This window comes from Oculina patagonica, chromosome 6 (genome assembly GCF_052425735.1).
Source record: "Oculina patagonica isolate OP01 chromosome 6, crgOcupat, whole genome shotgun sequence".
NCBI classification, from domain to species: Eukaryota; Metazoa; Cnidaria; class Anthozoa; order Scleractinia; family Oculinidae; genus Oculina; species Oculina patagonica.
This window is the reverse complement of record NC_135763.1, coordinates 35,685,483-35,707,753: the sequence shown is the minus strand read 5'-3', so window position 1 is coordinate 35,707,753 and position 22,271 is coordinate 35,685,483. Positions and strand designations below refer to the sequence as shown.

General features: G+C 37.1%; 2 protein-coding genes across 3 annotated transcripts in view; both read right to left on the bottom strand.

Moving 5' to 3' along the window:
* LOC144657247 (uncharacterized) overlaps positions 1-22,271 on the bottom strand; it is a 44,881-nt gene that overhangs the window by 8,083 nt on the left and 14,527 nt on the right. The window contains exons 1-3 of one of the 2 annotated variants that reach the window (XM_078517567.1): positions 3,244-3,426; positions 1,898-2,148; positions 1,536-1,650 (exon numbers count right to left, since the gene is read on the bottom strand). In XM_078517567.1, the coding sequence (XP_078373693.1) occupies positions 1,536-1,650; positions 1,898-2,148; positions 3,244-3,304 (427 nt within the window). In that variant the 5' untranslated portion in view covers positions 3,305-3,426. Of the gene's footprint in view, positions 1-1,535; positions 1,651-1,897; positions 2,149-3,243; positions 3,427-22,271 lie in introns of those variants that run through there. The other variant, XM_078517562.1, reaches the window with a different exon arrangement.
* LOC144657050 (uncharacterized) lies at positions 4,163-11,240 on the bottom strand. The gene is made up of 4 exons (XM_078517340.1): positions 11,121-11,240; positions 7,499-7,749; positions 6,783-6,897; positions 4,163-5,965 (listed from the first exon to the last, which is right to left on the bottom strand). Exons 1-4 carry the CDS (start codon positions 11,185-11,187, stop codon positions 4,833-4,835), a joined length of 1,566 nt encoding a protein of 521 aa, XP_078373466.1. The 5' UTR covers positions 11,188-11,240; the 3' UTR covers positions 4,163-4,832.

Below are 22,271 nucleotides of genomic sequence, written 5' to 3'. Positions count from 1 at the left end.
GTCATCTGTGGTGACGTTCAGTATGGTCAGATTTCCTTCATTGACTATGCTTCTTGAATCAGGGAGACTTCCTTGAGATTTGCTCCACGTGATCGCGTCTGGAATAGGATTACCGGTCACGTTACACATCATAATGACGTCATTTCTTTCCTCAGTTTCAATTTTGTCAGGAACCACTTGTATAAATGGAGGTTCTGGAATTTCAACAACAACAACAGCGACAATTTGTTAAAGTATTTCCATATCTATACATGGTAGTATTACTAAATAATATACAATAACATGGATTGTCGGCTTAACATACAATCATAGACAAATGCAGCAGTAGTGCTACAGATAAATAAATCAACACTGTTAAAAAAGAAACAGCTTTAGTTTCGTTATCTGAACTACTAAAGCGGTGAAATCTAACACGTATCTCATTGAAAAGTTTCGTTCTGATACTATTGTAATAATGACAAGAGAATAAGAAATGAAGCTCGTTTTCTGTTTCGTTTAATGGACACAGAGAACAAATTCGTAAATGTTTGGAGTCTTGTTGTCTACCGGTCCAGTTTACTTTATGATTTCCAAGGCGAAATTCATTTAATTGTTTTTTATGACAAGGATTTTTTTACAAAATCTAGGAAGGCAGCTTTGTGGCAAACTTTTTCAAAAGGGAGTAAAATTTAAAGGGGAAGTTCACGGGGATTTTGTGTAACTTCAAAAGTTAAAAACACATTTCAGTGTTAACGGAAACTTCAAATAATAGTCCAGGTTCGTTATAAATTACCACCTAGTGTACTAAAACTGTCGACGAGTGTCTCTGGCCATGGGTGGAAAGGGTCGAAATGAATTCCGGCGGAAGTTTTCAAGTTCTCGCCAAGTTCTTCCCTTTTTGTTCCAAAATAAGCTATAGACGATCATGATTTGTTCTTTTTTTATGAATTCCATATCTTCCTTTTGGTGTTCTACGATTTTTTTTTTGCAGTTTCGAGGAAAAAAACAATCAAAATCGTCATGATATTTCCCCTCTAAGTTTAATTAAAACAGCATATTTCAAGTGTCGAAACATTCTTCGATTCGCACAACAAAATACTGATGATTTTGTTTCAGTAAATAAGACAATTAGCGCTCCCTTGGATGAGAACGCTGTATTGTTCTAATTTTCACCGTTTAACGGCTGTTCAGTGATAAAATATTATCCCGGCTTTTGTACCAATGGGCTCTCATAGGATTGATAAATGACACTGCGTTCAGTTAATAAAATTATAAAAATCTGTTCTTTACTTTGGCATAACACATACAGCAATAGTAATAATAGTAAGGATTTTTTCAAAAAAGTATATTATTTGATAAACGATGTTGATAATAGTTTAAGACAGAAAAATGAATAAACGAAGAAGGGATTATTTGGTCCTGTCCAATTGCTTTAGGTGTACGTAAGGCCCGATTAATGACATCAACGCATTTTTGTCACTGAAAATACCTTGGCATATGAAGAAAAAGTGCATTTATACATGATTCCTCAATATGTATGGACTAGTTTTAAATACCTTCAGTGCAGTCTTCTCCCATCTTTCCATTTGTACATACACAGCGGTAACCTTTGCTGGTGAAGCCTGTTTGACATCGCTCGATCGCAGGACAAGGGTTACTTGAACACGGGTTCTATATTTACCGGAGAAATATTTAATGCACTAACATCAGTTTGTTGACTGACATTCAATCAGTCGGTCGATCGGTGATGAAAACAGTCAGTCAGTCAGTCAGTCAGTCAGTCAGTCAGTCAGTCAGTCAGTCAGTCAGTCAGTCAGTCAGTCAGTCAGTCAGTCAGTCAGTGGAGTCAGTCAGTCAGTCAGACAGTCGATCAGTGTGTCAGCACGCTTTAAGAGGATTTATGACTTTGTCCTCTGACCTTGAATGAAGTGTAAACAGTTCCCTGCTCGTCTTTAAGGTCTTCAGGATGAACGACATCACTGGAATTGCTCAATTCACAAAAATGCTTGTCGTCCTGCAGTGGCTTGACATTGAACGAAACACAGTCATCCTTTGTGAAACAGTTCACTTCACACGCGCTAGAGTCTTGTATTAACAAACTCTTGAACACGTGACCCACGAGAGTGTGATCCTCGATTGACGGATTGATTTCCACTTGCCGACAGTTTTCTGCGGATAGAATGTAATAGCACCTCAGTAATTCCGACTCCTTAGCTTTTAGGAGAAATGAAAAACAGTTGTAGTTGTCGAAATGTGACATTGAAATGCACAGAAAATTGTTGAATGTGAGAGCAGTCTATGTGGACATGCTGTTTTGTAATTTCGTCAGCCTCGTCCCTAGGACGCCTTCTTATTTCAATCGCGAAAAGGGCCCGGCGAATGAGGTTAATAATGGATGAAAAGTAGTCAAGAAAAACCAAAATAAAATTTCAAAGACATTATAGTAATTAATGTAAGAGCAGTATATTTGAACATACCGTTTTGTAACCTTGTCACGGCTTTTTATTCAAACCGCGAAATTGGCCCGGCAGATATTAAGTTTAATAATGGATGAACAGTAGTCAAGGAAAACCAAAATAGAACTCCAAAGAACATTATATTAATTAATTCAGAACGAATGAAGCTTTAAAAAGACTCGAAGAGTCCCTCAGTTATTTCTCTTGTCGCTGTCGACGGTTATAGTATTGGACTGCTTGCAGTCTTCTACACCTGTTAAGTTCGAAGCACATATATGTTTTACAAAAGAAACCATTTAATAAAGTTAAGACTTAAGCTTTTGTAAACTGTTGTAGATCGAGAATATTCTAAAATAACAAACATAATAATTTGACATAATTGGAGAGGAAAGGAAATCAACAATCATCGTCTTAAAACAAAGATCAGTGAAATGTCCCCGATATAGTCAAAGCTGAGTTGTTTTAAAACTCTCTAGAATTCAATTGTTTGAATTATCGCAATTTACTTCTTTGACACTCGTCCAATGTTTGGCAAATTTCGGAGGGAAGTTTTAGGCGCACATACGATTTCCTCAAGTCCGGCAAAAACTCAAGCTCAAAGCCTCTCAATCTGTTTTCCTTCACTTTGCTTTGGGGGCAATTTTCAATGGCAGAAAAGTTCGCTTATAGAATCTAAGACAACTTAAATGCTGTTACTTTATTTACTTGTGAAGGTGTATAACTTGAAATCTGATTCTGGGCATGGCGGCGTCTTATTAACAACAAGGACCAAATTGAAACCAAATACAGCCATAGCATTAACACTAACCTTCATGTTGAAGTCCCTTGCAACTGCCCAGCAGAATCCAAATAAGGAAATGAAATAGCATGGCTCTTACTGACTTCGTTGTAATGTATATCAGTGCTGTAGTTCTTTAGGTTATAAACATTCTTCTGTAGGCTATGACATTTCGTTTATTCACCTCGTTAAACACCACCATTATTTTCATAAAAGCGCGAAGTGCTGCGTTGAAATATTTATGTGTTTTCGCTATAAACAGGAAACAGGATTTTACAAAATGACATGCCTATAAGAAGTTTAAACAATCATGCTTTGTTTAGAGGAGAAAATTTAAAACATTGAAGAAAGAATAAGTGGTTTGTTTCTAGAAGCTTACTGTATTCTGTCAAGCCGGCGTCAATTGGTGTCAATTAAAAACAAACTGAAGGACGTATGTTGAAGTCCCTTGCAACTGCCCAGCAGAATCCAAATAAGGAAATGAAATAGCATGGCTCTTACAGACTTCGTTGTAATGTATATCAGTGCTGTAGTTCTTTAGGTCATAAACATTCTTCTGTAGGCTATGACATTTCGTTTATTCACCTCGTTAAACACCACCATTCTTTTCATAAAAGCGCGAAGTGCTGCGTTGAAATGTTTATGTGTTTTTGCTATAAACAATTAACATGGTTTTACAAAATGACATGTCTCTAAGAAGTTTAAGCAATCATGCTTTGTTCAGAGGAGAAAATTTAAAACATTGAAGAAAGAATAAGTGGTTTCTTTCTAGAACTTTAGTCTGTCAAGCCGGCGTCAATTGGTGTCAATTAAAAACAAACGGTTAACCAAATATTGGTGATTTGCATTATCTGATCACAGGCGCTATTGGTTCACAAGGTCGTTTATAGAAAATTTGCTTCTTCACTCTCGTCCGTCTTTGTTCCAAAACAATGCAAGGTAAAATGTTGATAAAGACACTCGTTAACAAAAAGCGTCGTTATTAAAAACAGCTGTTTTTTCTCGAAATCCCACATTTTTAATAATACTCTGCGAATAACGGTGTGTTATTTAAAACCTTAGTTTTTTCGTGACAAGATTCATAACTCAATTGACTGTGCATGTGCAATTGTTAAAAACTAGCAAGTGTATATTGCCATTCCTGCGTTTTGATTGGTTGACAGCCAATGGTATATGAGCTCATATACCATTGACCACAAATATGGTAGCCGATACGCGTCAACAAAAACAACTGGGGAGCTCAAATATTGCAATTCTTTGGGCGTTTTTAATAAGACAATTATTCCACTCGCGCTTGTTGGATATGAGATCGTTATAGCCAACTCGGCGCGCTATCTACCATTTCATATCCAACGCGCGCTCGTGGAATAATTGTTAAATATACATTAACAGAATACTTCAGTTCTGAAGCCGGGCCTCAACGGGTGATGAACTAAAGCTGTCTCTACAGAATTTCTTTGGTGAGCCCTGTTGAGTGATCAGAGATTTCAATAATAGCATGTAAACAATAATTATCTTTACAAACCAACCAAACAAATAATTTAACTGTTACTTGTTGTCTTGTGTATGTATCTTAATAAATAAAACAACTGTTACAGGTTTCTCGGTTCCGAACAAACTCAGTTTATTCCATAACACTCTAGCTTTCCCAGCGTGTAATATCCTTCCTCGCCATCACCGCCAGTGTCTCCAAACCTCAACTGAGAGACAGGAAGGTGAGACTTGTTAGTCAGAAGACCGCTGTCCTCCCGCCAAAGATCGTCATTCGCATCACAGTTGCAGGGCCATGAGGGATCAGCGCAGGTGTTGGTCATTCCGCATGCGCAACGGTTACCGTAAGTGGCTCCACCCCAATATGTCATTTTCACTCCGTCACGTGACACCCAATAACCGTGATCGTTTTTACTCAATAAAGCTGATCTGCACTCAAATTTAATAAATTGTTGACAGTTCGCGGAAGCTTCTGTTAATCCTCTCATCTGCGAGAGACTGGAGCCGATGTAATGGATATCACGCGAGTAACTAGCAATGTCCTCAAATCCTATCACGTGGGTTCTGCTCTCGCTGTCGTGACTGACAACTGTCACTCCAACTCCCCCTTGGCCAATCATGTCGCAGTAAACAGTAAATGGAGCCTCGCCTTGTACGCCGTCAGGATCAATTACGTAATTACCAATGGCAGAGCTAATGTTTGCTTTCACCCTGCTGCAGGTTTCAGGGTACTTGACGATAACATCCGCGTGAAGCGTGCTTAGTGAGTTCGTTGCGCTGCAAGTATAGATACCGATATGAGTAATGTCAGCGGACAAAACGGTCAAGTTATTCGATGCATCAATAGCCACGCCTCCAGGCAATGAGGGGATTCCATTGAACATCCAGGAGATTGTTGGCTGCAAATCACTTGATGCAGAACATGACAGATTCATTGTATGACCGGTATACACAACCACAGAGGATGGGGGCCTGGTGATGAACTTGATAGCAGTGTAGACTCGAAGCTGGACTGATGATGAGTTGGTGCCCAAAATATTTGTAGCTGTACACACATATGAGCCACTGTCATCTGTGGTGATGTTCAGGATCGTCAGACTTCCTTCATTTACAACGCTTCTTGAGTCAGGGAGACTTCCTTGAGACTTGCTCCACGTGATAAGGTCTACAATAGGATTACTGGTCACGTTACACATCACAGTTACGTCATTTTTTTCCTCAGTTGCAATTTCGTTAGGAACCACTTGCACAAATGGAGGGCCTGGAAGTGAAAAACAGCATATCTTGATACCTGTGTGACAAATGTGTCAAAACGTTCGTAATAATGTTATCTTAGTCCAACCCCCCTCCCCTCTACGATGGTGCTCTCTGATGATTTGTGCGTTCCAGAATATGCTGTTAAAAGCTAAGCGCAGAGTAGTACTTAGTGTAAGACCTCACATAAGTTAACAAAGTAACAAAGTAGCCACATTTATTGTAAATTGTCGGGAAATTATATGTGGTCTTACACCAAGTTCAATTTTAAGACATTCCGCTCTAAACGCTCGGGGCATTACATGTGGTGTTACTCCAAGTGCATCGTTGCTGAGTCTCGCGCATGGTTTGATGAATACAACTACCGTGATTCCCTGCAGGCACGCGCTATAGAGGGAATCAGCCATTGCTGCACATTTATTTTAAACGCTCGGGGTAGTATATGAGGTCATACACCTTAGTGCATGGCTGTGTTTTACTTTGTAAGACCTTGAGAAAAAACAGACTTCCCTCGGACGTCAAAGGCAGTTGTAGTTAACCTGAGATCATGCATAGGACTGATTTATGGTTGATGCTGTGCTCTGGGCTCTATCAGGAAACGACTTTTTTGGAAATAAAATGACTGAAGATGCTATGTGTGCTAATATGGCATATTGAATAAAATCGATCGATTGACCAAGCTAGCAAGCAAGGAACCAAACAAGACCAAATACGAAGACAAGTGAGCAATCGAACAGTTCAAACAAGCAAGCAACTAATTGTGGAATATTAAACTGAGGTGAATCCGTGCCATTTGTTAGCAACCTGAAACTGATCTTTAGTACCTTCTGTGCAGTTTTGTCCCGTCTTTCCATTTATACATACACAACGGTAACCTTTGCTGGTGTATCCTGTTTGACATCGCTTGATCACAGGACAAGGGTTACTTGAACATGGGTTCTATATTTTCGAGCGAAAGCACACCTACATTAGAATCTGATTTTTAACATTTCAGGTTTCCAATTGAATCGAGAATTAGTGAGCATTTTCTTTTTTTCTTTTTGTCATTATCTCAGTCGACTAGTCAGCCAGTGAGTGAGTCAGTCAGTCAGTCAGTCAGTCAGTCAGTCAGTCGGGAATAAATAAAAAAATAATAAATAAATAAATTAACAAATAAATAAATAAATTTACTATTATAAATGTTATTTAGAGAGGAAGCCACATCAGCCCTAGCTGGTTTTCATGCGGGTCCTCTATCCAGGTCGAATTGGAACTTTTTAGGAGGGAGAAAAAACCCTCGTAGCGAGTCTATAATCAAGAACAAACTAAACCCATTCATGGCACGGCAGTTCGAACTGTCAGTGTCAGTAGCTCAGATACTCGATCAGTCTGGTCAATCATTTGGACAGTCAGTCTGTTGGTCGTTTAGTCGGTCAGGCGGTCGGCCATTCGGTAAGGTAGTTGATAGATCGGTCGGTCGGGCGATCGGTCAGACAGACGTAGGGGAGGCGTTAGAAAATAACAGCAGAAATAAACAGGCATGCCAAATTTGATCTCTGACCCTGAACGAAGTGTAAACAGCTCCTTGTTCCTCTTTTAGATCTCCAGGATGAACGACGTGATCGGAATTGCTCAAATTACACAAATACTTTCCGTCCTGCTGTAGCTTGACGTTGAACGATACACAGTCACCCTCCATGAAACAGTTCACTTCACACGCGCTGGAGTCTTGTATCAATATGCTCTTGAACACGTGACCCACGAGAGTGTGATCCTCGATTGCAGGATTGATTTCTACTTGACGACAGTTTTCTGTGGATAGAATATCATTTTCAAACAAACAATCAGATTGAAAAAGGTCTAACAGTCAGAATTCAATTCTGAGGTCACGGAATAAAAAAAAGGCTAAACTAATGTAAGATCTGACATTTTCACGAATCATTAATTTCAGCGTCATTAAAAAGCACCTTATTTTTTTAAAGCCAATGATACACAGCTCAGCATTTGTTGAGCAACAAATTTTTCGACTTCTGTTCGACAAATGTTGAACAGTTTATCATGTGACGTTAAATGTTGAAATATGCCATTTAACATGTTGAGCGTTGTTGAACGGAAAAGAGCATCGCTCTGTCCCGTTAAATAAGTATAAACATTAACTTGTTGTAGCAACATGTGTTGCTTAACAAATGTTGAACCGTAACCGAGTAGTTTACGGCGCTGGTGTTGTAATTCGGAGGTCCAGGGTTCAAAATCTCCACACTTCCACTAGCTGGATTTGTTTTCGCTCGTCCCGAGTTCAAATCTTCGGTCACGCTTCGTATATAGCAAACTGGTCTGCCTCCTGCCAGTTGGGATTTTTAATCATGTTATTAGAATATTTGTTTTCTCCGTTTCAGTGGCATGCCAGCAAACTAGCTATCTCGAAGCTGAGTGCATGGCCACTATAAACAACATTTACATTTTTTAGCGCAGTTATTAGAATATTTGTTTTCTCTGTTTCAGTGGCATGCCAGCAAACTAGCTATCTCGAAGCAGAGTGCATGACCACTATAAACAACATTTACATTTTTTAGCACAGTTATTAGAATATTTGTTTTCTCTGTTTCAGTGGCATGCCAGCAAACTAGCTTTCTCGAAGCTGAGTGCATGACCACTATAAACAACATTTTCATTTTTTAGCACAGTTATTAGAATATTTGTTTTCTCTGTTTCAGTGGCATGCCAGCAAACTAGCTATCTCGAAGCAGAGTGCATGACCACTATAAACAACATTTACATTTTTTAGCGCAGTTATTAGAATATTTGTTTTCTCTGTTTCAGTGGCATGCCAGCAAACTAGCTATCTCGAAGCAGAGTGCATGACCACTATAAACAACATTTACATTTTTTAGCACAGTTATTAGAATATTTGTTTTCTCTGTTTCAGTGGCATGCCAGCAAACTAGCTATCTCGAAGCTGAGTACATGACCACTATAAACAACATTTACCATTTTTAGCACTGTTATGTCCTGCTGTTTGAGCAGCTTCAACACTTTACAGTTTTCTCTGTTTGGTATACTTAATCTTAAAAATCTAGTTTGCAACGAGAATTCAGCTGATTTTCTCTTTACTCAGAGGTGTTTTTCAACCTCACATATCAAGCTACCTAGCTCTGTTCTGTTTTACTCTTTTCTTTATTTCGTAGTTGTGGTCATCGCAAAGGAAGCACTTCCAACAATCACGGCACAAACGTTAACTTTCTGCATTAAGAAATACATGCGCTTTATATTTGCCACTCTCGTTAATTTCACTGGCTTTGAAAACAAAAGAAACAACTGCTGGTGGTCTAACCATGCGGACCTCAAGCAACTTCAAAAGCGGATTCCTGAAGTCTTTACTACAGTCTTTCGGTCTTTATGACGATAATACAAAGCTAATGTAAGAAACTTCGAGAAAAAATTAAGGAACATCTGGCAAACATCCCCTTTAAACAGTGGTGTTCATGACCCATTTCACTCCTTGCAAACCTGCACATTATCTCGAAACTATTGCTTATAGCATATAATTTTTCTATCCATCTAAGCTGTACGACATTTGGCGATATAACGTGGAAATAGCTGAGTGAAATTTTTCTCACTCAGCCGGACAGTGTAAATCAATCACTCCTAGCTTAACGGTATTGTTAAGAAAGCCATCTGCAGCACAACAGCAAGTCGTAACGAGCTAATATGTTTTTTCATGAACCCCAGGGGGGGGGGGGGGGGTACTCCGGGATCAAAGTGACGGGGATGATCGAATGGAGGCAAAACTCAGGACCCAAAAAAATCCCTAAGTCTCCAGACATTACCCAAAAACATCCCTGGACCAAAAAAAAAAACGCCCAAAAAAAATCCCTAGTCAAATTACCACTTAATTGCCAAGGCCGCGCCAAGGCACTTTAGTTTGATTTTAATACCCAAAAAAAAATCCCCTATTTAAATCAAGTAACCCAAAAAAATACCTGCCAAATTCTCCTACCCAAAAAAATCCTGGAATCGAAAATTTCGACCCCAAAAAAATCCTTCGCACATCCCCGTCACTTGGATCCCGGAGTACCCCCCCCCCCCTGGGGTTCATGAAAAAACATATTAGCTCGTTACGACTTGCTGTTGTGCTGCAGATGGCTTTCTTAACAATACCGTTAAGCTAGGAGTGATTGATTTACACTGTCCGGCTGAGTGAGAAAAATTTCACTCAGCTATTTCCACGTTATATCGCCAAATGTCGTACAGCTTAGATGGATAGAAAAATTATATGCTATAAGCAATAGTTTCGAGATAATGTGCAGGTTTGCAAGGAGTGAAATGGATTACAGTTTATGAAATTTGATTTAATTATTAACAGGATGTCAAGAAATCAAACTCGCCATTTTTGTGACAGTTTGGCCTTTCTTGCCCTTATTTTGTCAATCTAGTTTATATTTCTTTGCATCTATCACTTTTGGCGATGATTTCTTTCGATTTTCAGATAATAAAATAAGCTTACAGTAAGCTCCTGGCCATAATCATGAAAACACGATATTTCAGCCGGGACTGTGTTTCTTTAACCACGACGCTTTCATGGATGTGAGGATGTGATTAAAATAAAGTCGTTAATTCTAATTACCCACAGTTGAATAGAGGGTTTTTTAAAGGAGCTATATCACCGTATTTTAAGTCATTTTTTTCTCAAATTGAAGGGAACCTCAAAATAATTGTTTTCTAAGGCAGAAAAACACCAACGGAGAAATAAAACTCGAAAATCATGATAAACAAGGATGGTTTTGACTGATGAAGACTACGATGGATTAAGAATAACAAACTTGAAAAACTTGGCCATTTTTTAAGATTCGTTGTCCATGATTTAGCACCTTTAATATTATTGCCCAAGTATCAGGCTAGCAAATAGTTTGGGATTTCAATGATGAGGAATAAAAACCGTTAATAATCAATATTAAATAACTGTCCGCGTTGAAATACTTTAACGATTAACGGTGACAAAAACGTTCCACTTTTTTTTTAGAATATGCCGGATGGTTTCGTAGGTTTGTCTTTGGTATGCGTTATTCTGCATTGCAGTTTCACTAGGCTGTTTTTCAACTAACCAGACCAGGATTGCAAGCCATTCTTTTAAACTAAAACTGGGTAAAGTAATAAGATAAAGATTTTTTTTTTAAAAAACTCACCTTCTTCTGGAAGATTTCCACTGCAACTGGCTATCAGTAACCAAGCAAGGAAGGGAATGGCTGCCATCACTGAGAATTTCTCTGTAACTTACATTTCTAAAATTGTTGACCCGCGAACTATGATCGTCACAGAACTGACTAATTTTCCCTTTGAATACCGCCTTTTGTTAAAAAATCAATTCAAAACAAACAAAAAACGGTGCTGTGTGAAATATTTAGAAGCATGGTCGTGATGCGAGCATTGAAATAATTGACGTGGTGTTAAAAGAAAACATAATTAAACCAGTCTTTTTGTTTTCTGTCTTAAAACAAACTTTGATGGAGCACTATAAAATGCGTAACCATGATTGTAAAATTCATTAACTATTCATGAGGGTGCAAACCAATCCCAGCACAGTATTCAGATCACATGTACACATCTGTAAACCCCAATACAAATCAGACAATAAAATTAACTTTTGATACAAACTCCTGCTCAGCTAATTAGTATTCATTAACTTTTGATACAGATCTCTACTGATTCGCATAACAATACTTTACATTCAATTTATAGTTTTCATTTCACAAGTAGAATAAAATGTTCGCGTCCGATCTGTATGGCCGTTTACAAAATCTCCCGCTCATATTTTATCGACTACTAAAAGATATTTCATATTAAGCATAGAGCTTCAAATTTGTTCGTTCAAAACCGTGACTTTATTTGTAGCTTCTGTTTTTGATCGTGAATGCTTAATGAATCTGATGTGGCTGACGATAAATAAAAAAATTCACGTGGGTTTCTGCGATCATTCAAAATCAATCAAGTTAAAATTCATTATCAGTAGTAGGAAAACGAATTGTTTTGGGAACAAAAATAATTCAGTTATAATTTTGTCTCAAGAAACCAATTTTATGAAAATAGAGATGAAAGTATGAAGATTCACCCTTATAAAAAATACGAAGAAAGGTTCTGAACGTTTATCTGAGTCAGAAAACTGTCATTAATTAAAGGGTAGACTACTGGGACTGTTTTAAAAATTAAGAATAATCTTGAAATTTTTCACCGTCAGTGAAAACCACATGTTTTGAAAGAGTGTATTTTACTGTTACAACACATGCTGTGCAATTAATGATTGCCCTTAGAAATATTTAAAAATATTTCCAAGGGCAATCAGTTATTTAAAACAATTCTTTAAAATTCAAGTGCAGTGCAACTAAACTGTAAGTGGCAGTAAGTAAGTAACCTCAATTTGACACGATAAAAATTTAAAGCTGAGTAGCTTATGGGGTCGTGTATAAAATAAGCTAGAAATGAATTAAAAATACTAAAAAAATATATAAAATACAATAAAAAGTCCTATTCACATAGTATAAAAATCAATCATATAAAATTCCGATCTCTGCGGTGCACGCTCGAGGCGGTTATGGTGTCGAATGTAAATAGTTTCTTATTGGTATGAACGCACGTGAGCCGTTATGGCGTTAATTGACTCTATTGTTGTAAGGTATATAAGGTTAGAAGGTGATAATGTATACATCTCATCTCTCGAACTTTTCATTTTTTTTATACACTTTGTTGAGTCTAATGCTTGCGTGCGCTTTGCGCATGCGCATTAGACTCTTTGTTATATGAAAAAAGCTGTTAGCAATCCCAAGGGAATGGTTCGGGATCGATAATCGTTCGCTGTAATGTAGAAAACAATGATCAGCTGCAAGAACGGACTCCGTACGGACACGCACGATTAGTTTCAATTAAAAACAGCCAATCAGCGACACGTGTTCCCACGCATAATTAAAAGTTCTTTCTCAAGTCACGATTATTCAACACTTGAACAGGACGTAATAATTTTCCAGTTAAGACATTTGTAAGCTTTTTGTGAAAAGAAATCTTCGTTTTCAGTTCAGTTAAGCACTTGTGTTTTCGTCTTGCTTAAAAAGCAAGACGTCTTTGAGAAAAAAATATTTCGACGGCGACTCGCGTTTATTTACACAATGCGAACAAATATTTATTTTGTTTTAAAAAATAGAAAACTTTACCTCGTATTTTGTATTTAAGTCATTCGAATTTTGACCAATTTTTTCTTTACAGTGCAAACAAAAACCTTCAAAAATAAAAGATGTACATGGATAAATGTAAATCAAGTTACGCGACTAAATCAAAATGCGTTTGTTTGGCCGCTTTGCAGTATTACACTGTCCCGGCCTTTGCCATACACTGAAATCGAATTTCATGCTTTTCGCTGGCTTTTACGACTCTCAGAGATTTTAAGTTCTTCTTACAGCTAGAAAAATCATAAAATGGTTACATTGATATGGAAGTGATGATTCGCGAAATTTGTACATCATGATAAACAGTCTTCGCTCCTGTGTATGGTAGCTCGATAATAATTGCCTAGTTTCCAGCGTTCAAAAGGTCATCATTATATTGACGTGAGCATTTACACCCGTTTTCAGGAAAATCTGTCACTAAGTGCTTACAGTACAATGGAGTAACAGTCACTATTTCAAGTGCTTTTATTGCAAAATCTGTTTCAAGAGTCATCATCAAAATGGTGAAAAATCTGAAAGAAAACGATGTGAAGTTCTTCAACCCTTGTTGTAATGAACATGCTTTTTGTAAATCGTCACGCAATCTTGTCCAAATGTTTAATCGTTTCTGCTTTTACGGACAATACGGAAGAAGTAACATCAACTCCTGTTCATACTTTAAATTTTGTGAAGCATATAACATTTATGACTGTTTCGTTTTCATCCATAATCATCCACGATGCCCCTAGCTTGCTATAAGCATTTTAAATTAAACTCCCGAACACAAACCTCTAACCAATTTTAACCGGCTTACGAAAACCGCGCAATCTGTATCACTATGCCATACGGCATTAGACTCATGTCACCCTTGGTGACCTATTTTTATCTTTGTACTTTACCTTTAATCCCCAAAGGTTCGTGCGCCTGCATTTGGTTGGGGAGGACGTTCCCATTTTTCCCACTGGGTTTTTGGGTTTTCGTACCAGGCGGTGCACAGGTTTGTAGTCCGAGTTGAGTTTCAGGTTTATATGTTTGAACAATGTATTTGATGATGACGGCATTAAATACTCGGGCTCATAGTTCGAGCTGCACACCTACCTTATTCTTAGTCGTGAATATAAATAAGAAATATATCTTTTCTTTCCAGTGAAAGTTTTAAAATATGCAAATTAGCAAAATTATGAATATGAATAATATGAAGAGAGTGATATCTCAGTCAATTTGAATCGGAAGTCTTTCATTCTTTGTAGTGATACTCTGCTTGTTGTGTTTCAGAATATGAAGTTACCATGGCGACAGCTAGGTTCCAGATCGCCCAGACGCTGAATGCTTATCTGGCCAATTCTGGCGTTCTTTTTTCATATTTGCCAATGATGCTTTATATGCGTGATCTGGCAAGAATACGAAAGGATTAGGCAGACGTCTCTAAAATATTAAAAATAGGTCACCAAGGGTGACATGAGTCTAATGCCGTATGGCATAGTGATACAGATTGCGCGGTTTTCGTAAGCCGGTTAAAATTGGTTAGAGGTTTGTGTTCGGGAGTTTAATTTAAAATGCTTATAGCAAGCTAGGGGCATCGTGGATGATTATGGATGAAAACGAAACAGTCATAAATGTTATATGCTTCACAAAATTTAAAGTATGAACAGGAGTTGATGTTACTTCTTCCGTATTGTCCGTAAGAGCAGAAACGATTAAACATTTGGACAAGATTGCGTGACGATTTACAAAAAGCATGTTCACTACAACAAGGGTTGAAGAACTTCACATCGTTTTCTTTCAGATTTTTCACCATTTTGATGATGACTCTTGAAACAGATTTTGCAATAAAAGCACTTGAAATAGTGACTGTTACTCCATTGTACTGTAAGCACTTAGTGACAGATTTTCCTAAAAACGGGTGTAAATGCTCACGTCAATACTGAATGATGACCTTTTGAACGCTGGAAACTAGGCAATTATTATCGAGCTACCATACACAGGAGCGAAGACTGTTTATCATGATGTACAAATTTCGCGAATCATCACTTCCATATCAATGTAACCATTTTATGATTTTTCTAGCTGTAAGAAGAACTTAAAATCTCTGAGAGTCGTAAAAGCCAGCGAAAAGCATGAAATTCGATTTCAGTGTATGGCAAAGGCCGGGACAGTGTAATACTGCAAAGCGGCCAAACAAACGCATTTTGATTTAGTCGCGTAACTTGATTTACATTTATCCATGTACATCTTTTATTTTTGAAGGTTTTTGTTTGCACTGTAAAGAAAAAATTGGTCAAAATTCGAATGACTTAAATACAAAAACCGAGGTAAAGTTTTCTATTTTTTAAAACAAAATAAATATTTGGTCGCATTGTGTAAATAAACGCGAGTCGCCGTCGAAATATTTTTTTCTCAAAGACGTCTTGCTTTTTAAGCAAGACGAAAACACAAGTGCTTAACTGAACTGAAAACGAAGATTTATTTTCACAAAAAGCTTACAAATGTCTTAACTGGAAAATTATTTCGTCCTGTTCTGTACAGGCCCGCAAATGATCCCGGCCCGCAAATGATCCCGGGACCGCAAATGATCCCCAAATTGGACCGCAAATGATCCCAGGACTGGAAATGATTCCCAGATTGTACCGGAAATGAACCCCCGACCGGAAACGGTCGCCTTACCGTAAACGATGGATATGCGTGGACTAAGGAATTTGGACAGGGGATTTAAATTTGTTTAATCCATTTTTTTCTTTATAATACAACAATAACAAAAACAATTAACGCAAGAGAATGTAATGTATTTAAACGATTTAAATTCAAAACCATAACTTTAAAAATATTGATATAGCTGCTAAATATGCAATGATTATTAACCTAAGACGCGGAATAAAGTTTAACGTCCCAACCGACAGAAACTATCTCCTCTAGGACCTCCCCCCAATCAAGGGACGATCTATTTACGGCGAAATGCTTTTAGCTGATAGCCATTCATTCACAGGCAGTCATGCAGCGTTCATAGCGAAAATGAAAATACCATTGACACTTAAATAAAGTTTATGTATGTATGTATGTATGTATGTATGTATGTATGTATGTATGTATGTATGTATGTATGTATGTATGTATGATATGTATGTATGTATGTATGTATGTATGTATGTATGTATGTATGTATGTATGTATGTATGTATGTATGTATGTATGTATGTATGTATGTATGTATGTATGTATGTATGTATGTATGTATGTATGTCTAGACAAAAAGTCTAGAATAAATTTCAATCATTTCCGCCTCTTGTTCTCGAGCTACTCTCTTTCAAAATCAGTAGCTTTTTTTTTCTTTGAATGTCTTTATCAGGTCACTGAAAAACATTCTGACACAGAATTTTCACAATGTTCTGGATCTTAAAGGCAACCGAAAATTCTCTAAAACACTGACTACATTTTCGCGTAGCTTTCAGTACAGAGGCGGAGAATATTGACGGTAAGAAATTTGCACGTGCAGAAGTGACAGCTCTATGCGTGCGGTATGCAAATAAATCTGCCCAGAGACGCTGTGGTAAAATAACCTTATCGTTTACTGTGTTTCATTTAATATTTGCAAGAGCGAATTATGAAAGGAAAATGTGTTTAAAATAATGGTTTTAAAATAAACTACAAATGTGTCATAATCTCCGATATTCGCACGTACAAATCATGTGCGCTTCCAAGGAAAAGGAAACTCGTGTCTACAGGAAAAAATTCTAAGTGGTTAATTGGACAGCAGAGGCATCTTCGAAGATACATGTTTATTTTTGAGGTGCGTTTTCTTAACGAAAAAACTTAAATAGTTACATGTTTATTTTGTTATTTCTCGCGGTATTTTCACCGCTTTTTATCGTTGCGTTTATCGTTACATCCATAGACTATTAATAAAGTCCACACCATTCCAAAAATTTTGTTGTCACATTCACACGAATCATTTCCGGTACTGGGATCATTTGCGGTCCGATTTGGGATCATTTGCTGTCCCGGGATCATTTGAGGGCCGGGATCATTTGCGGGCCTGTACAGTTCAAGTGTTGAATAATCGTGACTTGACAAAAAACTTTTAATTATGCGTGGGAACACGTGTCGCTGATTGGCTGTTTTTAATTGAAACTAATCGTGCGTGTCCGTACGGAGTCCGTTCTTGCAGCTGATCATTGTTTTCTACATTACAGCGAACGATTATCGATCCCGAACCATTCCCTTGGGATTGCTAACAGCTTTTTTCATATAACAAAGAGTCTAATGCGCATGCGCAAAGCGCACGCAAGCATTAGACTCAAAAACAGGTTGCTGGGGACTGGAAAAGAGTGAGTTAAAATGGTAACATGATTATATTATCACTGGTAGTGTGTCACCTGTAGAACTATTAGACTGCCAAGTCATATTGGTCTCTGCACCAATTGGGTTGAGTAGAGTGTCGCCGTGTTAATATTATTTCTGTCTGTACTTGTTAAGTTGATTAGTATATTTCAGATTGTATTTGTGTTATTTAGATTTATTTGATTTGTAGTTTAGTCGGGTCAGGGAAGGGTTTTTTCGGGATATTTTTTAGGGGGCTGGGTGTGGGTGTTTTAACCAAGTAGGGGACTTATGTCCTATTATTAAGCGCCTGTACTTGTACATGGGCTCCTGACTTGTACGAATCCTTAAATAAATAAATAAATAAATGACGTCATTAGTCCCCTAATTTGCATATTTTACGATTTATTTGAAAACGGAAAACGCCATTTTGAATCTACGTAAAATACACTATAAAGCACCTAAAATTGCAAAAGGCGAAAATTTGATCATAGAAGCAGTTTTAAAAGTTATAGCATTCGATATCAAGTCGTATATGCATGACTTTATGTTAAAACATTTGGGAGAATTATTATGTTGAACACTGTCGGAGAGTGACTACGGCTGTGGACAATTTAAACCTTGACTGCGTTCAGGTTGAGGGTGGGTGCCCCCCCCCCCCCCCTATCCTCCATCCTACATTGAGTTTTCTTATTCACCCTTCGAAGGAATGACATTAACTTGTCTACAGTTCGCGATCTTACACAGGTTTTGACACGTCTGTACAACAAAATGTAAAATCTTGAGGTTTATTTCTTCGTTGAAATGATACTGTTTCGAATAAATTTCTTTCAGTATCTTTGCCTTGTCAGCGTTTTTGTATAGTTCAATCTAACATTCTTTACTTTTTTATAATATTGGGTTGGTAAATGCACCTTTCTGCGGTCTTGGAAGATAATTTAAGTCTAGTAATGGGAAGATGGTAAATTTAATGTCAACCTTATTATGACGTCATAAACTTTAAACTATAAACAACCATATTATTTTGTAAGCAAGGAACAGGCATTTTTTATAAAGGAATAACGCTATAAAAGAATGTATTGACAACGAAAACTCAAGAGTCAGAATGGGAGAGCGATCAGCACGTTTATGTGGGCGTGAGATTCCAAATATGTAAAAGAGTTTAACTGTAATTCGTAATTTCATCATTGTTTTTTTTTTATTAATCCTAAAAAGTGAAAGGGTTGTCGCAGCGTGTGATATCTGCCGATATTGAGAGCATGCCTGTGTTTTCACAGGGCTACGGAACCAGTTAAACAGGGTGATCAGGGCAGTAAAATGAACTGATGAAACGCGTTAATGAGGCGCCTGCAACTGTATTTTTGAGTGTTTTTTTCTTTTATTTCTCCGAGATATTAGCCTTTACAGCTACTCTGTAAATCTGAGGTTTAAATAAAAGTGATGTATGTATGTATATGTATAGAAAAAATTTACTATCTATTATTTTTTAACAAAATAATTGTTAATTGTTTTTTAACCAATCTTTGCGAATGCCAGCAATAACTTATAAACGTGAGCGCGCAGGGTTTTTTTTTATCAACGTATATCGCCATTTTTTGGCGAGGACGTACAGACTGGTTTAAAGTGGGTTTTTCTTTTAACTTTAATTGCAAAAATGCAAAAATCCAAAATAATCAATTTTATTTTATTTTATTACAACCATATAATGGGGTTCAGAGTTATTAAGTTGTCAGATCCAGAATTAAGAATTATCTTTCTCTGTGGTTGAATTTGATTAAAGTGATATTGCTATTATCTATTAACCTTGACTCCAATCTCGACCAATGACTGAACAGTATACTTAACAATTCACATGGCGCGTTACCAACAAACAGCCTCTTGTCATTGGAAACGTATTTATTATTAATCACTGCTCTTGTATGCCGCTCAGTTGGACATCCTCTCCAGGAGTTTGTACGAGATCATATATTAAATATAGGCTTTCCATCATCAGTTCTGTTAACAATCTTCGGATAGATAGATTGATAATTAGTGCACTGGAAAGAAACCTAACGTTTATTCTGGTGTGATGATATTTTACAATGCGAGAGTCTTTTATTCGTCTCAGTATTGTACAGCTCTGGATTTTTTCTCTTTTGAAGTCTTCGACTGGAAGAGGTAAGACGACTATGAGTTCTATATTAGCAAAAGGTTCCAAAACTCAAAGAAAAATCATATCGATCAGGGTTTTGTTATCTATTAGTTTTTGAAGTGAATTTGAAAGAATTTAAACCTTGGCCTTGAATCTTTGAAAGGAACCTCGCTCCTAATGTGGGGCTTTATAGCTCAATTGGTAGAGCATCGCACCGGTATCGAGGAGGTCATGAGTTCAAAAATCTCATCGAAGCCCTGAATTTTTCTTAGGCTTCTTTCTTTGTAATTTTACTGCGAGGATCATGTTTCTTTACTTTCAATGAATTGTTATTATTTTTCAACTCTAGTTAGTAAAATTCGATGTTGTTACAACTGCATCAGCCGGGGAATTTTTTCGATAGTAGAATCAAAGGTTTTCTTGGCGGTATAGTGCGTCACACTTCTATCCCTCAGGAACATGCAATGAAGATTCGCACAATTTTTAAATTTGAACTCGTTTTTTTCACACATTACGATCACTTTCTGACTGGTTAAAGCACAGGCAGATATTTCTGACATAAACTGCACGACTTCGTTTTGCCACGATCAAAAGTGAGGCGTAGAGCTATTCGGTCAAGGCGTTTTTTGGAAAACCTATTCAAAGATTATTATGTTCGAGATCGCTGTAAATACACTTTAGGCTTTTCAGAAAAATTAATCCGCTTTTTACTGATCAAAAAGTGTACTCTGATTCGTTCTACCTTTTTTTCTGCATCAACTTGACTAGACAACTTCCAACTGGAAGGTACTCAAATACTATCAAATTAAAGATTGTTTTTAGGTGCTGAAGAATTACTACAACGCCCGAAAGTATAAATGACACTACCGCTTAATGAATAGAAAGTCTTAATTTGAGTTTTATAACAAAAAAATATTATATAACGTACCGGGTGACGGTTTAACGCAACAAGAAGAAATCCTAGTGCAAATAAGAACATAATATTTAATACTAATTCTCGATAGGTCAGATTTCCAAATTGATTTCCCTACTTAAGTTATTTTTCAACGCTTCTCATCTTCAAATTGAAAATTAGTTTTGTCAAAACTGTTTTGTCCCCGTCTTTTGTACTCAGTCTGTTTTCTTTGTCAATTTTTGTTTTATTTTTGGTTTTTGTAACTTTCAGAATTAAGCTTCAATCGTAGAAAGATAAACATGATACAAACAGCGGAAAAAGCAACAACAAAGGTTTTAATTTTTGGAAGAAAAAAAGAAACAGCTGTGAATTATGTTATGACTTGTAAAATTCATTAATTATTCATGAGGGTGCAAACCAATCCCAGCACACTATTCAGATCACATGTACACAACTGTAAACCCCAATACAAATCAAACAATATAATTAACTTTTGATACAGACTCCTGCTCAGCTAATTCGTATTCATTAACTTTTGATTCAGATCTCTACTGATTCGCAATAATACTTTGCATTCAATTTATTGTTTTCATTTCACAAGTAAAATAAAATATTCGCGTCCGATCTGTATGGGCGTTTACAATGGCTCGCCTATCGGCTCGCCATTGTAACCGCCCATACAGATCTCCCGCTCATATTTTATCTACTACTTAAAATATACTAAATAAAATTAAAATTGCATGGTGCATTGTTTTACAACCTATTCACTACAGTAGAATGGGGGTATCGTCCTAAGCCATACATTTGAAGGGAGGGATTTAATAGCAGTTTGAAAATATGAAATTTTACAAGGGTTAGTGAAAAAGTACTAGAGCGTGACTGGATGGCAAAGCTTGGTCTTCCAATAAAAATCCTTTTAAATCCTTCAAAATGACCATACAATACCCTCTTTGGTGTTATAAGTCTAAATTTTTTGTGTGCTATCTTATTTCTATTCGCCCTTACTATTTCTGTTAAAAAATATATTTCTCCCAACAGTGTTGTTTTTATGTCTACGCAAAGCTTGGACACTCGACGCGGGTTTTAATTGTGCATTTCCTCTTGTGAATTTGCGCAAGCAGAGTGAACAGTTAATGAAAACGACTGTACTATAAAGAGAAAAAAAAACATTTAATTGAAATTATTCTTCATAGTAAAGTCGTTTTCATTTACTGCTCACTATCCTTGCTTCCGACTTAGCTCATGCTTTATTTTTGTTTACATGTATGTTTAGATTGTCGCATGTTAAAGCCAACACCTGTTAAAGAAGGAAAGGTTCTACGCAATCACGTGTTTAGAAACCTGACGGTGAAAAGAGACAGCTCGTGCATGGCACACTGCTATGTAGAAGAAAATTGCATGTCGTACAATCTTGGTTCTAAGCTTGTGGACGATACTCACAAGTGTCAACTGAGTAACTCAGATCACCTGCTGCACCCTGAAGATCTTTTGGAACGAGAAGGTTTTGCTTATCAACCATTCGAGGTGAGAGTTGAATAAAGTCTTAATAGCGAAGCGCGCGAGTGACGTCACGACTCAGACAAGACTCAGACAAACAAACCGAAATGGCAAAAGTTTTCCTAAAACACTTTCTTAAGGTGATTCCCTAGTATTGCATTGCGCATCCTTACTGCGCAGAATTTTACCCGTAATTAGCGCGCGCACATAAACAAAATGGCGGCTTTTTTCTATGCGGCTTGGCTCGCGAGAGAAAGAAATCGTCGTTTCCTCGTAAACGAGTTTGGTGACCTATCATTTTTTTCTC